At 47.2% G+C, this 13279-nt stretch overlaps 1 protein-coding gene across 2 annotated transcripts in view; it reads left to right on the top strand.

Annotated features, from left to right (window-relative positions):
- Positions 1 to 7607, top strand: part of Abca3 (ATP binding cassette subfamily A member 3) — a 59128-nt gene extending 51521 nt beyond the window's left edge. The window contains exons 26-32 of one of the 2 annotated variants that reach the window (XM_028760800.1): positions 2183 to 2311; positions 2451 to 2645; positions 4901 to 5088; positions 5452 to 5622; positions 5881 to 6071; positions 6200 to 6273; positions 6647 to 7607. In XM_028760800.1, coding sequence (XP_028616633.1) covers positions 2183 to 2311; positions 2451 to 2645; positions 4901 to 5088; positions 5452 to 5622; positions 5881 to 6071; positions 6200 to 6273; positions 6647 to 6778 — 1080 coding nt within the window. In that variant the 3' untranslated portion in view covers positions 6779 to 7607. The remainder of the gene's footprint in view (positions 1 to 2182; positions 2312 to 2450; positions 2646 to 4900; positions 5089 to 5451; positions 5623 to 5880; positions 6072 to 6199; positions 6274 to 6646) is intronic. The other variant, XM_028760799.1, reaches the window with a different exon arrangement.
- The last annotated feature ends 5672 nt before the right edge of the window (positions 7608 to 13279 follow it).

Raw genomic sequence — 13279 nt, 5'->3', positions numbered from 1 at the left:
CCAAGTGCACTGTCACAGCACAGGGGGAGTCACCAGATCCAAGTGCACTGTCACAGCACAGGGGGAGTCACCAGATCCAAGTGCACTGTCACAGCACAGGGGGAGTCACCAGACCCAAGTGCACTGTCACAGCACAGGGGGAGTCACCAGATCCAAGTACATTGTCACAGCACAGAGGGAGTCACAGCATTTGTTATTTTCAAGGTCTGCCTTAAGGCCTGAGATGCTGATGCTATGGTAGCCTGAGGTGATATGCAGAGGCAGTTCCTCAGTCATTTGAGGTGCCCAGCTGGACAGATATCTGCTCCACATACACACATATATCCATTTTTAATTAATTAATGTGTACATGTGTGAAGGTCAGAAGACAGTTTGTGGGAATTGACTCTGTCCTTCCACCGTGTGGCTCCCAGGAATGGACCTGGCTGTTAGGTTTGGCAGCAGGTGTCTTCACGCACTGAGCTATCTCACTACCACACACATTCATTTTTTCATATACATTCCATGGCTTCATTCCCTCCCTCACATAAACAAACAAGAACAAAGTCTTTTAGAATCATATTGGGTATCCAGATTAACCTGATTGAACAGACTCCTCAGAAACATGTCAGTCATCCCAGACAGATTCAGTGACACATATCTATAGCCCCAGCTACTCAGGAAGACAAAGCGGGGGATTATTTGAGCTCAGTAGTTTGAGACTAGCCTGGATAACATAGCAACACACATCTCTTTAAAGAAAATGAAATAATGAGCTGGCAAGATGTTTCAAAGGGTAAAGTGCTTGCCACAGAAGCCTGACAACTTGACTTTGATCCCTGGAACTCATGCTGAAAGGCAGAACCAAGTCCTAAAGGCTGGAAAAATGGCTTAGCAGCTAAGAATACATACTACTCTTGCAGCGAACCCCAGCTCAATATCTGCCCCCACCTTAGACTTCTAACAGCCAAGTACCCATAATGCTAACTGCAAGGGTACCTGACACCTCACACCTCTGTGGGCTTGTCACTCACATTCAGACACACACACAATCAAATTTTTAAAAAGGAAGCCGATTGCCAGGCAGTGGTGGCGCACGCCTTTAATCCCAGCACTTGGGAGGCAGAGGCAGGCAGATTTCTGAATTCAAAGCCAGCCTGATCTACAGAGTGAGTTCCAGGACAGCCAGGACTACACAGAGAAACCCTGTCTTGAAAAACTAAAAAAGAAAAAAGAAAAAAAGAGAAAAGAAAGCCGAGGGCTGGAGAAATGGCTCAGTGGTTAAGAGCACTGCCTGCTCTTCCAGAGGTCCTGAGTTCAATTCCCAGCAACCACATAGTAACTCGCAACCATCTGTAATGGGATCTGATGTCCTCTTCTGGTGTGTCTGAAGAGAGCAACACTGTGCTGATACATAAAATAAATTAATCTTAAAAACAAACAAAAAAGCCAAGCAGTGGTGGCACACACCTGTAGTCCCAGCACTTAAGAGGCAGAGGTAGGTGGATCTCTATGAGTTCAAGGCCAGCCTGGTCTACAGAGTGAGTTCCAGGACAGTAAGAACTACACAGAGTTTCTCTGTATAAATAAATAAATAATAAAGAAAAAGAAAAAAGAAAAGAAGAGAGGGCTGGGAGTTAGCTTGGTGGTGATGAGCTCTTGGCTGCTCTTCCAGAGGACCCAGCATCAGTTATCAGCGCATGTATCAGCTCAGGACTAACTGTAACTTCCTTTCCAAGGGATCCAGCGCCTTCTCTTGGCCTTTGCAGACAGTGTGCTCATGCGATGCGTGGATACACATGCAAGCAAACAAAACCCACACATATAAAGAACATTCTTTAAAACTATTTTTTTTAAATTCCCTGTAACTTCAGTTTCATGTCCTCTTCTCCACAGACACGAGACATGTACATGGTACACAGACATATATGTAAGCAAAACAACCATACATATAAATTTAAAAACCTTTCTTCACGTCACTCAGTGATTATGATTTTCTCCTTAAGTTCCACACAGTTCATGAGCTACTGCCTAGCTTCCTAGATGCTCAGCTCATCCCCTAAGGCCACCTGCTTCTTGTGAAAGTGTGTCGGGGAGATGGGAGGGTAAGAAGGCCCATCAAATTTCTCATGTCAATGTGGGTTCCTGTCCTACTTCCATGGGGCTAGAATTCACATGTGTAGTCTTTATCTTAACTAATCAGGCAGAATTGCAGAACCGGACATCAGTACTTCCTGAGGACCAGGATGTAGCTGATGAGAGGAACCGAATCCTGGTCCCTAGCTTGGACTCCATGCTTGACACACCACTGATCATCAATGAGCTCTCCAAGGTAAGGCAAGCTCTGCCCTCCACTGGCCACCCAGCTGGCCCTAGTGCCCTAGAAGCTAGTCGGGGCTAGAGGCCAGAGGGCCTGGACTGTCCTCAGGCCTCGCCTCCTCACCTGGGGTTCTCTGGCTGGCAATTTACAGGTGTATGACCAGCGAGCACCACTCCTCGCCGTGGACAGGATCTCCCTTGCAGTCCAGAAAGGGGAGTGCTTTGGCCTATTGGGTTTCAATGGCGCTGGGAAAACCACAACATTCAAAATGCTGACTGGGGAGGAGACGATCACCTCAGGGGATGCCTTTGTTGGTGGTTACAGCATCAGTACTGATATCGGGAAGGTGGGTGCAACAGGGATTCCCTACTGGTATAGAGCAGGCAAGACAAGGGCTACCCTGGAGGCAAAATGGACTTGTCAGCATAGGCAGAGCAATATTTGTGGACATCAAGACAGGACAGTGACATGTGATAACTGTGTGGCAGAAAGGAAAGAAATGCTAGCCAAAGAAGCATAACTCAGCTGTCTCTGTCTATCCAAGACTGTTCTGTATCTAAATATAGACAAAAATGAATAAATAAATATGGATTTGAAGACATAGAAAGATAAAAGGATGGAAAGGAAGACCCATAGCCCATCCACAGGTTCTCACACACTGGGCTAAAACCACCATGGTGGACCAGACACAGCCCACGTGTTCACTAATGCCTGAGAGTGTAGAGCAGGCTCCTGTGTCAGGCAGAATTGGGGAAGGAAAGGAAATGAGTATAAGCCTAGCAGTGGACACCTCCCCTGGGCTGGTGCCAGGGAGCCCTGGACTGTGGCATCCCACATGCCAGAATGCCAGGAAGTCCTCTGGAGGGGAGGGCTCAACACTCAGCTCTGAAATTGGAATACCATGTCCAAGTTTATGAACACAGCAAGCAACCAAGCAAATACCATCACCAGAATTTGCAGGCACAGCACTCAAACAATGAACAAACTCAGATTTTTTTTCTAGATTTATTTTATGTATATGAGTGGTTTTGCCTGTGTGTATATTCTGTGCATGCCTGGCCCCATGGAGGTCAGAAGAGGGTGTTGGGCTCCCTGGAATTGGAGATACAGATGATTGTGAACCACCATGTTGGTGCTGGGTACCAAACCAAGTCCTTTGAGTCCCTTACAAGGGCGATGAGGGCTCTTAGAACCACTGGGCTAGCTCTACAGCCCACAAGCTCAAATGTAAGATTTTTAGTGTCTGGCTAAGATTATAAAAATAACTTACTATGTTTAAGAATTAGAAATTTCTGGACATGGTGATGCACAGCTTTAATCCCCTGCATCCAGGAGGCAGAAGCAGGTGAGTTCAAGGCCAGCGTGGTCAACATAGCAAGTTCCAAGTCAGCCATAGGTACAGAGAGAAATCATCTCAAAGAAAAAAGAATTTCCAGGGCTACACAGAGAAACCCTGTCTCGAAAAACCAAACCAAAAAAAAAAAAAAAAAAAAAAAGAAAAGAAAAAGAAAAAAGAATTTAAGAAGCATTAGAAATGTATGCACAGGTGATTTTGCAGTGATCCCATCTGATCTGAAAATGCAGGAAGGGAGCGAGGTGGTGCTAAACACGCTTAACCTGAGGTCCAGAAGGAAAGGAGATGTCGTGGGGAGCCAAGCCAATGCTAAGAATTGTCCCAAATCAATTAAAAGCTGACTTTAGATCTTCAAGGAGGAGAATCTCTGGAATCTTTAGAACCTAGGCATACCTGCCCTAGCCAGCAGACAGTATGGGGCAAATGGTACACAACTCACACCAAAGCCAGGAGAGGCCTGCTCTGGTGTGTCCTGGCCTTGCTGTGCATGGATACCTGCTGAGACACCTCTGGAGAGTGATGTCCACTACAGAGCTGTAGGCAATGAGCACCTCTTACTAGGAGAATAAAGACCCTAGCACATTAGATGTTTGTTAAATCCCTGATGGAGGGAGTGTGTGATCGATCACATGTCAGCTGTAAAGTTTTATATGGTGACTGCCTGTAGAATAATGAAACTATTTTAATTTTTTGTTGGTTTGTTGTTATTGGTCTTGTTATTGTTTTTGATTCTGGTGGTAGTGGTGGGTTTTTTGTTTAGGTTTGTTTTGGTTAGTTGTTTGTTTTTTTTAAGACAGGTTTTCTCTATGTATCAGCCCTGGCTGTCTTGGAATTTACTTTGTATTTGTAGACCATGCTGGCCTTGAATTCGCATAGATCCCTATCTGCCCCTGTCTCCAGAGTGCTAGGATTAAAAACATGCACTGCCATGCCTAATGAAACCATGCTTATTCTAGTTAACCTCTCAGGTGTCCTGTCATAGGCTCCCAGACCGCTTGCTGGCCCATCTCACCCTTTGGCAGCCAAGTCCTTCCTGTGTCCCTACATGGGTATTGCTTAGAGAGCTTCAGCTGTGGTCAACCACCAGGGCCTAATTACTAACTCTTTATAGACCCCCTGGACGGACTCATGGGATGTAGACTAAGGACAGGTAGTGCCTGTATAGGCAGGCACCATGGCCAGGGGCTGCTATGGTCCTCTGAGAGAACTCTCTAACCCATTCTCTCCCATACCATATTCTAATCTAGGTACGGCAGCGGATGGGCTACTGCCCCCAGTTTGATGCACTGCTTGATCACATGACTGGCAGGGAGATGCTGGTCATGTATGCACGGCTCCGAGGTATCCCAGAGCGTCTCATCGATGCTTGTGTGGAGAATACTCTCCGGGGTCTGCTCCTGGAGCCACATGCTAACAAACTAGTCAAGACTTACAGGTGCGACCCATACTCACCCTCTGTTCCTGAGAGGAGTCCTGGCCTTCTCAAAATAGTTTAGGGTCCCCTCATCACAGTGGCTCCAGAGCCAGCCTAGATGTGATAGTATGTTGCAGACCTTACCATACGAGAGGACTTTCCTGTCACTTCCTACTAAGACAAGCTGACTGGCCATGGCAAGGACCCCTGGGCACAGCTCTCTCTAGGGCCTCCAGCCCCATGCAGTGGGCTTTCCAGTACTATTCACCTCTTTTCTCTCAGATGGGGTGTGTTAGAGTCCTTGAGCGTGGGATTTGGCTAGGAGTGAGGGTATTCATGTTCATTACTGACCTTGCTTCCCACCTGTCACCCATCAACCCGCAGTGGTGGTAACAAACGCAAGCTAAGTACTGGCATTGCCCTCATTGGAGAGCCTGCAGTCATCTTCCTGGATGAGCCATCTACCGGCATGGACCCCGTGGCCCGGCGTCTACTCTGGGACACTGTAGCCCGGGCCCGAGAGTCTGGCAAAGCCATTGTCATCACCTCCCACAGGTAGAGAGTGTGGGCATCTGTGTGGGTCAGTGGAAGAGGCAGAATGGGTGGCTGGGGTGATCAGGTGAGCAGAAGATATGGCAACAGCCAGCACCGCTAGGACATTTCCCAGGCTCTGCATGTGGGTACTCTCAGTGTGGGCAATCTGGAATGTCCTGGTCTGGGCACAGATCCCCTCCTGTCTGCACAAGACTGACATGCAAGGTGGGCATCAGCCTCCTCCTCTGGCACTGTCTCAGGCCTCTACCCTTTCCCCAGTATGGAGGAGTGTGAAGCCTTATGTACCCGGCTGGCCATCATGGTACAGGGCCAGTTCAAGTGCCTGGGCAGCCCGCAGCACCTCAAGAGCAAGTTTGGCAGTGGCTACTCCCTGCAGGCCAAGGTCCGGAGTGAGGGGAAGCAGGAAGTGCTAGAGGAGTTCAAGGCATTTGTGGACCTGACCTTCCCAGGTATGTGATGGTGTTGGGTGGGGCTGGACCTGTCTGGGCCTGCTGGCTGCCCACAGAATTTATCCCACACCCCTCAAGGACCCCGGGCAGTCCTCCCCTGCCTGACCCACCTGGTCTCTTCTATGCAGGCAGCATCCTAGAAGATGAGCATCAAGACATGGTCCATTATCATCTGCCTGGCTGTGACCTCAGCTGGGCCAAGGTGAGGGCAGGCCCCAGAACCCCACAGGGTGCTAACAGGGACTAAGAAGGAACTTCTAGGACTCCCCCTTCTATGGTGACTCCAGGTTCTTTTGAGGCTAGAATCATATTCTAATTTTCCTCTGCGGCTCACCCTGATATTGGCTGGGTTTGAGGTTTTATATATAAAATATTTGAGGTGGGAGAAAATAAATATTTGCTTGCAAGGAAAGTGGCCCAGAGATGAGACACAGTTTACCCTCATGGGAGTGACTTCTCTAGGGGCTCTAGGACAACAGTGGGCAATGGTAGGGTGAGGTCCAGCCTCCTAGTATCAATGGACTCACCCTCTGGGACCTGGGCTCTCTTACCAATAGCTTTTCTGTTCCAAAAAGGTATTTGGTATCCTGGAGAAGGCCAAGGAGAAGTATGGAGTGGATGACTACTCTGTGAGCCAGATCTCGCTGGAGCAGGTCTTTCTGAGCTTTGCCCACCTGCAGCCCCCCACCACTGAGGATGGACGATGAGGAGCTCTGCTGCCTTCAGAGCACCAGGCGTGGAAGGGGCGAGCCAGTGCTTAGCCATGCATCCTCTCCCTCCCAGTTTCTCTTTTCTTTCATTTTTAATTACTCTTTTCTATGACGGACATGAAAAAAATCAAGGTGATATGCACAAAGTAGACCACTCGTGTCTGTTGGTGCCTGCAGGCAGGAGTCAGTATGCAGGTTTCCACTCCTGAAGTCAGGTTTCTGGAACCACAGTCCCAGACCCTGTCCAGCTGTGCATGCAGACGGGCCTTGGCCTTTGGATGGGGAACTGTCCCAGCTGGTACTGCAGCTAACCTGGGGGGTTGAGCTTCTTTCCAGTGCTTATCCAGAGAGCCCCCAGGGACCTGTCTATGTTTACATAAGACACTAAGTTCCCCTAGGGGGGAAAAAGAAAGCCAGCAGGGTTGGGCAGCAACAAGGACTTCCAGGCTGCCAAGAATGAGCAGCAAAGTTACAGATAACTTCATGAAGGGAAGATACTGGCTATGACTAGGTGCTGAGACCTTTGGCTCCCAATACAATTGCAGAGACATCCTTGGATGTCAATGTTTTTTTTTTTCCGGTATGGACACTGCACCGGGCTGATCTGGTCCTGAGCCAGATATCATCCCACAGAGCATCGGCAGCACAATGGAGACATGGCCAGACTTGAAGCACAGTTCTCTGTTCCCAGCTCTGTGCCTTCTCAAGAAGTTACTGGCCACAGGACAGTCAGGGACCATTACAGGGCTGAGTAGTGTCATCTCTCAAGGATACACTTAAACATATTGTGATTCTATAGAAAATAAAGGCTAAGGGGACATGACCAGTCTTTGAGTCATACATATATAAGGAGGGGTCATGGGATTAAATCCAATACAGCTTTCATACCAAGTTTCAAACAAAAGCAGGAGTTGGCTTTTCATAACAGAAAGGAAGCTTACAGGACTCACTGCTATGGAATGAAGGATTAGGCATGAATTACTTTCCTTGTGATAAAATACTTGGCCAAAGCAACTTAAGGAAGGAACCACTGTTGAGCCACATGGCCATCTCTTGGTTATCCAGAAAAAGGCTGAGGGACATGATCACACTCTGAGTGACACAGGCAATGGGGAGTAATCAGGATGTGTTCCTGATTCAAGGGCACAAGGGCACAAAGCTGGTGCTGGCAGCTAGAAGTGACCGGCCATGCCGCATCTGCAGGCAAGGATGCTAGCCCTCACAATCTGCTCCCTTCTTCTCGGTCCAGGACCCTAGACCGTGGGATGCTGTCACCCACATTTCTCATAGCTCAGTCTGCCAAGGCAGACACTGAGATTAGAAGAGAAAGGTAGATTTCAGGTCAGACTTCTCACCTCAATACACCCTAGAAAATCCTTCACCACATGCCCAAACATCTGTTACTGTGGCGATTCTAAATCCTATCAGGTTGATAATCATCACCCATCACAATGCCCAAAGGCAAATGAAAAGTGGGTCCTGTCTACACTGAAGAAAACAGTATGAACTAGTGTGCAAGACACCTCTGGTGCCAGCATCATCCATGGGTACAAAGAAAAATTTCAGAAGTTTCTTCAACAAGAGTCCCCCTTTTATTTATGTGCTATTGCTTTTTTTTTAATTGGATGTTTTATTTACATTTCACATGTCCCCTTACCCCAAACCCCCCCCCCCCCCCAGCCCCCCCCCCCCCCACCCCCCCCCCTGCTTCTCTGTGGATGTACCCCTACCTACCCCCAACTCCCACCTCCCCACCCTCAAATTCCCACGCACTGGGGCATCCGCCTTCATGAGACCAAGGATCTCTTTTCCCACCTATGCCTGACAGGGCCCTCCACCCTTACATATACAGCTGAAGCCATGGATCCCTCCCTAAGTGCTCCCAGGCTGGTGGTTTAGACCCTGGGAGCTGCAGTTGGTTGGTATTGTTGCTCTCCTCATGGGGCCACAAACCCTTTCAGCTCCAATGGTCTTCACTCTAACCCCTCCATTGGGAACCCCATGATCAGTTCAATGGCTAGTTGTGAGCATCTGCCTCTGAATATGTCAGACTCTTGCAGACCTCTGAGGAGACATCTATATCAGGCTCTTACCAGCATGCACTTCCTGACTTCCACATCAGCATCTACCTTTGGTGACTGCACATGGGATGGATACTCAGGTGGAATGGCCTTCAGATGGCCCCACCTTCAGTTTCTGTCCCTCACTTTGTCTCCATATTTGCTCCCTTGAGTATTTTGTTGCTCCTTCTAAGGACCGAATCACCCCCACTTGGTCTTCCTTCCTCATGAGCTTCATGTGGCCTGTGAGTTGAATCTTGGGCTATTGCTTCTTAAAAACATTGAGTCAACATTTCTGCATTTTATATCCTTCTAAAATTGGTTAGTTTCAGAAAAGCTGCTTTTCAGAAGTCATGGCCACAGGACATTCAGGAACAACTGTTGAGCCAAATGGCCATCTCTTGGATATCCAGAAAAAGGCTGAGTGACACAGGCAATGGGGGGTTAAGGGGTTTGATCACTGTTTGTGTGTTTTCTTATTGCTGGGATAAACCTCTGATGACAACTAAAGGAGAGATTGTTCATCTCAGCTCAGGTTATCATCTAGCAAATCCAGGAAGTCACAGCAGCTTGAAGGAGTTGGTCATGCTGTGTCCTCAGTGACTTAAGTGTGGAGAGCAACACTGCTTGTGCTCAGCTTACTTGTGTCCTCTTAAAAATTAGTCCAGGATCCAACTGTTGGGGTTCAGGAGTCACCCCACAAACCATATGAACACCAATCTGTCAGACAGGGATGGTTTATTGAACACACACCTAAAGACTGATCAATCAGGGCAACAGCTGAAAGCTGTGGGCCTAGACATTTCTCAGGGCCAGCTTTTTTGTTGTTTGGGGTTTTTTTGTTTTGTTTTTTTGTTTTTTCAAGACAGGGTTTCTCTATGTAGCTCTGGCTGTCCTGGAACTCACTCTGTAGACCAGGCTGGCCTCGAACTCAGAAATCCACCTGCCTCTGCCTCCCAAGTGCTGGGATTAAAGGCATGCGCTAACCACTGCCAGGGTCAGAGCCAGCTTGTAAAGGCCAAAACCACAGTGAGCTCATCTTCAGGTGCAGAAAGTGCTGCTTGGTGGTCGGCCCTGACTCAACGGACATAACGGTTCAAAATGACCTTTAATTTGATGAGTCCTAAGTGAAACTTATAGTTGTGGAATTTCTTAAGATTAACAAACCTCGCCGGGCGGTGGTGGCGCACGCCTTTAATCCCAGCACTTGGGAGGCAGAGGCAGGCAGATTTCTGAGTTCTAGGACAGCCAGGGCTACACAGAGAGACCCTGTCTCGAAAAACCAAAAAAAAAAGATTAACAAACCTCAGGACGTAACAGGGTATGTGGTCAGCATGAATCTGCTCTGCTCTGAGTCAAGTTATTTTTCTGTGTCAATGACTGGCAGGCAGATTACCACAACAAAATGAAATAACTGGCAGACAAGAAACAAAATGGCTACAGCTATGTGTGACTACATCTGGAATAGCTACAATCCAGAAATGTAGGGTACACCTGTGATCCAGATCTTGAGGCTGGAAGACAGATCTCTTGACCTGGAGATCTTGAGGCATAGTAACCATGAAAAGTTTAGGCCCAGGCAAGGTAGTACATGCCTTTAATCCCCGGAGATTGAGGCAACCAGAACTCTGGGTTGAAGGTCAGCCTGGGACAAAGCAAGTCCCAGATCCGGGCACGGTGGTACACACCTTTAATCTGGGCCACACCTTCTGCTGGAGGCCTACATAAGGACATTGGAAGAAGGAAGATTCTTCCCCTGTTTGCACTTGCTTGCCAGCACAACTGTCGAAACCCACTTCAGGATTCCAGCTTATACAGAAGGCCAGCTGAAACAACTAGGCTAGTGGGACTGAGCAACTACTAGAGTCTTGGACTTCGCATTCACAGCTGCCCGTTGTTGGGTTAGTTGAACTGCAGAATGTAAGTCATTACAATAAATTCCCTTAATATACAGAGACATTCCATAAGTTCTGTGACTCTAGAGAACCCTGAGTTCTCTAGAACATACTACGCTAGGAGGCAGGTGTTAACACCACCTTAGGGAATGGGGCCACCCACAGTGGGTAGGCCTTCCTACCTCTGCTACCCTAATTAAGATAAATCCTCCATAAATGTGCCCAGAGACCCATCTCCTAGGTTGTTCTAAATCTCATCAAGTTGACAATTGAGATTAACCATGCTGTCTGATCACTTTGAGACAGTTTTATTTTTCCAATATTTATTTATGTGTGTAAGTTTTGCCCACATGGATGTCTATGAATTCAATGTGTGCATAAGTGTCTTTAACCACTGAGCAACCATTCTAGTTCCTTTATTGTTTTGAGAAAAGATCTCACTATGTAGTCCCAAGTAGCCTGGAACTCTCTGGAGACTAGGATACCTTCAAACTCAGAGATCTCCCTGTTTCTGCCTCCCAAATACTGGGATTAAAAGCATGGGCTAGCCGGGCGGTGGTGGCGCACGCCTTTAATCCCAGCACTTGGGAGGCAGAGGCAGGCGGATTTCTGAGTTCGAGGCCAGCCTGGTCTACCAAGTGAGTTCCAGGACAGCCAGAACTACACAGAGAAACCCTGTCTTGAAAAACCAAAAACAAAAAAAAAAAAAAAAAAAAAAAAAAAAAAAGCATGGGCTAACACACTAACCAACAATGTTTTTAGCCAGTCTCTGAAACATTTTAGAAACTTCAAATAGTTTCCATAGCACTCATGCCTTTAAAAAGTCTTCAAAACTGGATATGGTGGTGCATGCTCAGGAGGCAGAGCCAGGTGACACTCTCTGAGTTCCAGGACCACCAGGGATACCCAGAGAAACACTGTCTCAGAAACAGAGACTCACCTGCTTCTGCTTCCCAAGAGCTGGGATTGTGCTGGGATTAAGGTGTGAGCCACCACCACTCAGCCCTTGCTTGGTTTTTTTGTATTTTTTGTTTTGTTTGAGACAGAGTCTTTCTATTATATAGTATGGCATTAAAAAAAAAAAAAAAGATTTATTTAATGTATGAGTGTCCTATCTGTGTGTACACCTGAATGCCAGAAGAGGGCATCAGATTCCATTACAGATGGTTGTGAGCCACCATGTGGTTGCTGGGAAATTGAACTCAGGTCCTCTGAAGAGAAGCCAGTGCTCTTAACCACTGAGCCATCTCTCCAGCCCTTTTATGGCATTTTTAAAAACAAACTGTTTTAGTGATTTTCTTTCCCTCTCATCTCCCCCACCCCCAAATTTTTTCCAAGTGTGCAAAAAGCCTGGATAAATAGGCTGTATAATGCATATGTGTGAGATGAGCTGGCTCCAGTGCACACGGAGACTAGCTGTCCTCTGAGGACAGGGTAAAGCTGCCGGCAGAGGGCTTTTGTGAGGATTACAGCAACCAGACTGCTTTTAGGGAAACCTAGTTTCCTTTCCATTGCTGATAAAATGCTCTGATCAAAAGCAATTTAGGAGCTGGGATTTATCTGGCTTACACTTCAAAGTCGAAATCCATTGAGAAGTAGGTCCAGACAGGAATTCTTCTAGAAACTATGGATGAATGTTGTTTGTGACTTACTCATTGGCTCATGCTTAGCTAGATTTGTGTGTGTGGGTTTTTTTTTTAAGACAGGTTTCTCTGTGTAGCCCTGACTGTCCTCAAACTCACTCTGTAGACCAGGCTGGCCTTGAACTCATACAGATCAGCCTGTCTCTGCCTCCCTCGTTCTAGGATTAAAGGCGTGTGCCACCAGCAGCTCTTAAATTTTTTTTTAAAGATTTATTTATTTATTTTATGTATTCACCATTGCTCTCTTCAGACACACCAGAAGAGGGCATCCGATCCCATTAAAGATGGTTGTGAGCTACCATGTGGTTGCTGGGACTTGAACTCAGGACCTCTGGAAGAGCAGTCAGTGCTCTTAACCACTGAGCCATCTCTCCAGCCCAGCTCTTAGATTTTTAACACAGCCCAGGATGGCCTGCCTGAGGAATGATGCTGCCCATAGTAGACTGGGCCCTCTTATATCAGTAATTAAGACAATCCCTTACATACATGCCCACCTGATCTAAGCAATATCTCAATTAAGGCTTCTCAGATGACTTCAGGCTGTGTCAAACTGACAATTAAGGCTAACCAAAATAAAGATGATTCACAGCTATGTAAAGAAATTATGTATATATCCCTGGCCACTACACAGGGATCAAAAGTAGCAGACATATAGACAACTACAGGCAGAATCCAGAACCTTGGGTGTCTATGAGAGGAGCCAAAGGCTGCACCCAAGAACAAAGCCTGGATGACTAAAAGCCAGTTTAAAAAAAAAAAAAAATCCCTGGGTAAGCCAGGCACTCGAGAAGCAGAGGCAGGTGGATCTCTTGAGTTCAAGGCCAGCCTGGTCTACAGAGGGAGCTCCAGGATAGTGAGGACTACACAGAGAGAAATCTTGTCTTGGAAAAAAAAAAAAAA

The sequence above is a fragment of the Grammomys surdaster genome, unplaced genomic scaffold (assembly GCF_004785775.1).
Source record: "Grammomys surdaster isolate TR1022 unplaced genomic scaffold, NIH_TR_1.0 126612, whole genome shotgun sequence".
NCBI classification, from domain to species: Eukaryota; Metazoa; Chordata; class Mammalia; order Rodentia; family Muridae; genus Grammomys; species Grammomys surdaster.
Note: the sequence above shows the minus strand (reverse complement) of the source record. Positions and strands in the feature narration are given on the sequence as shown.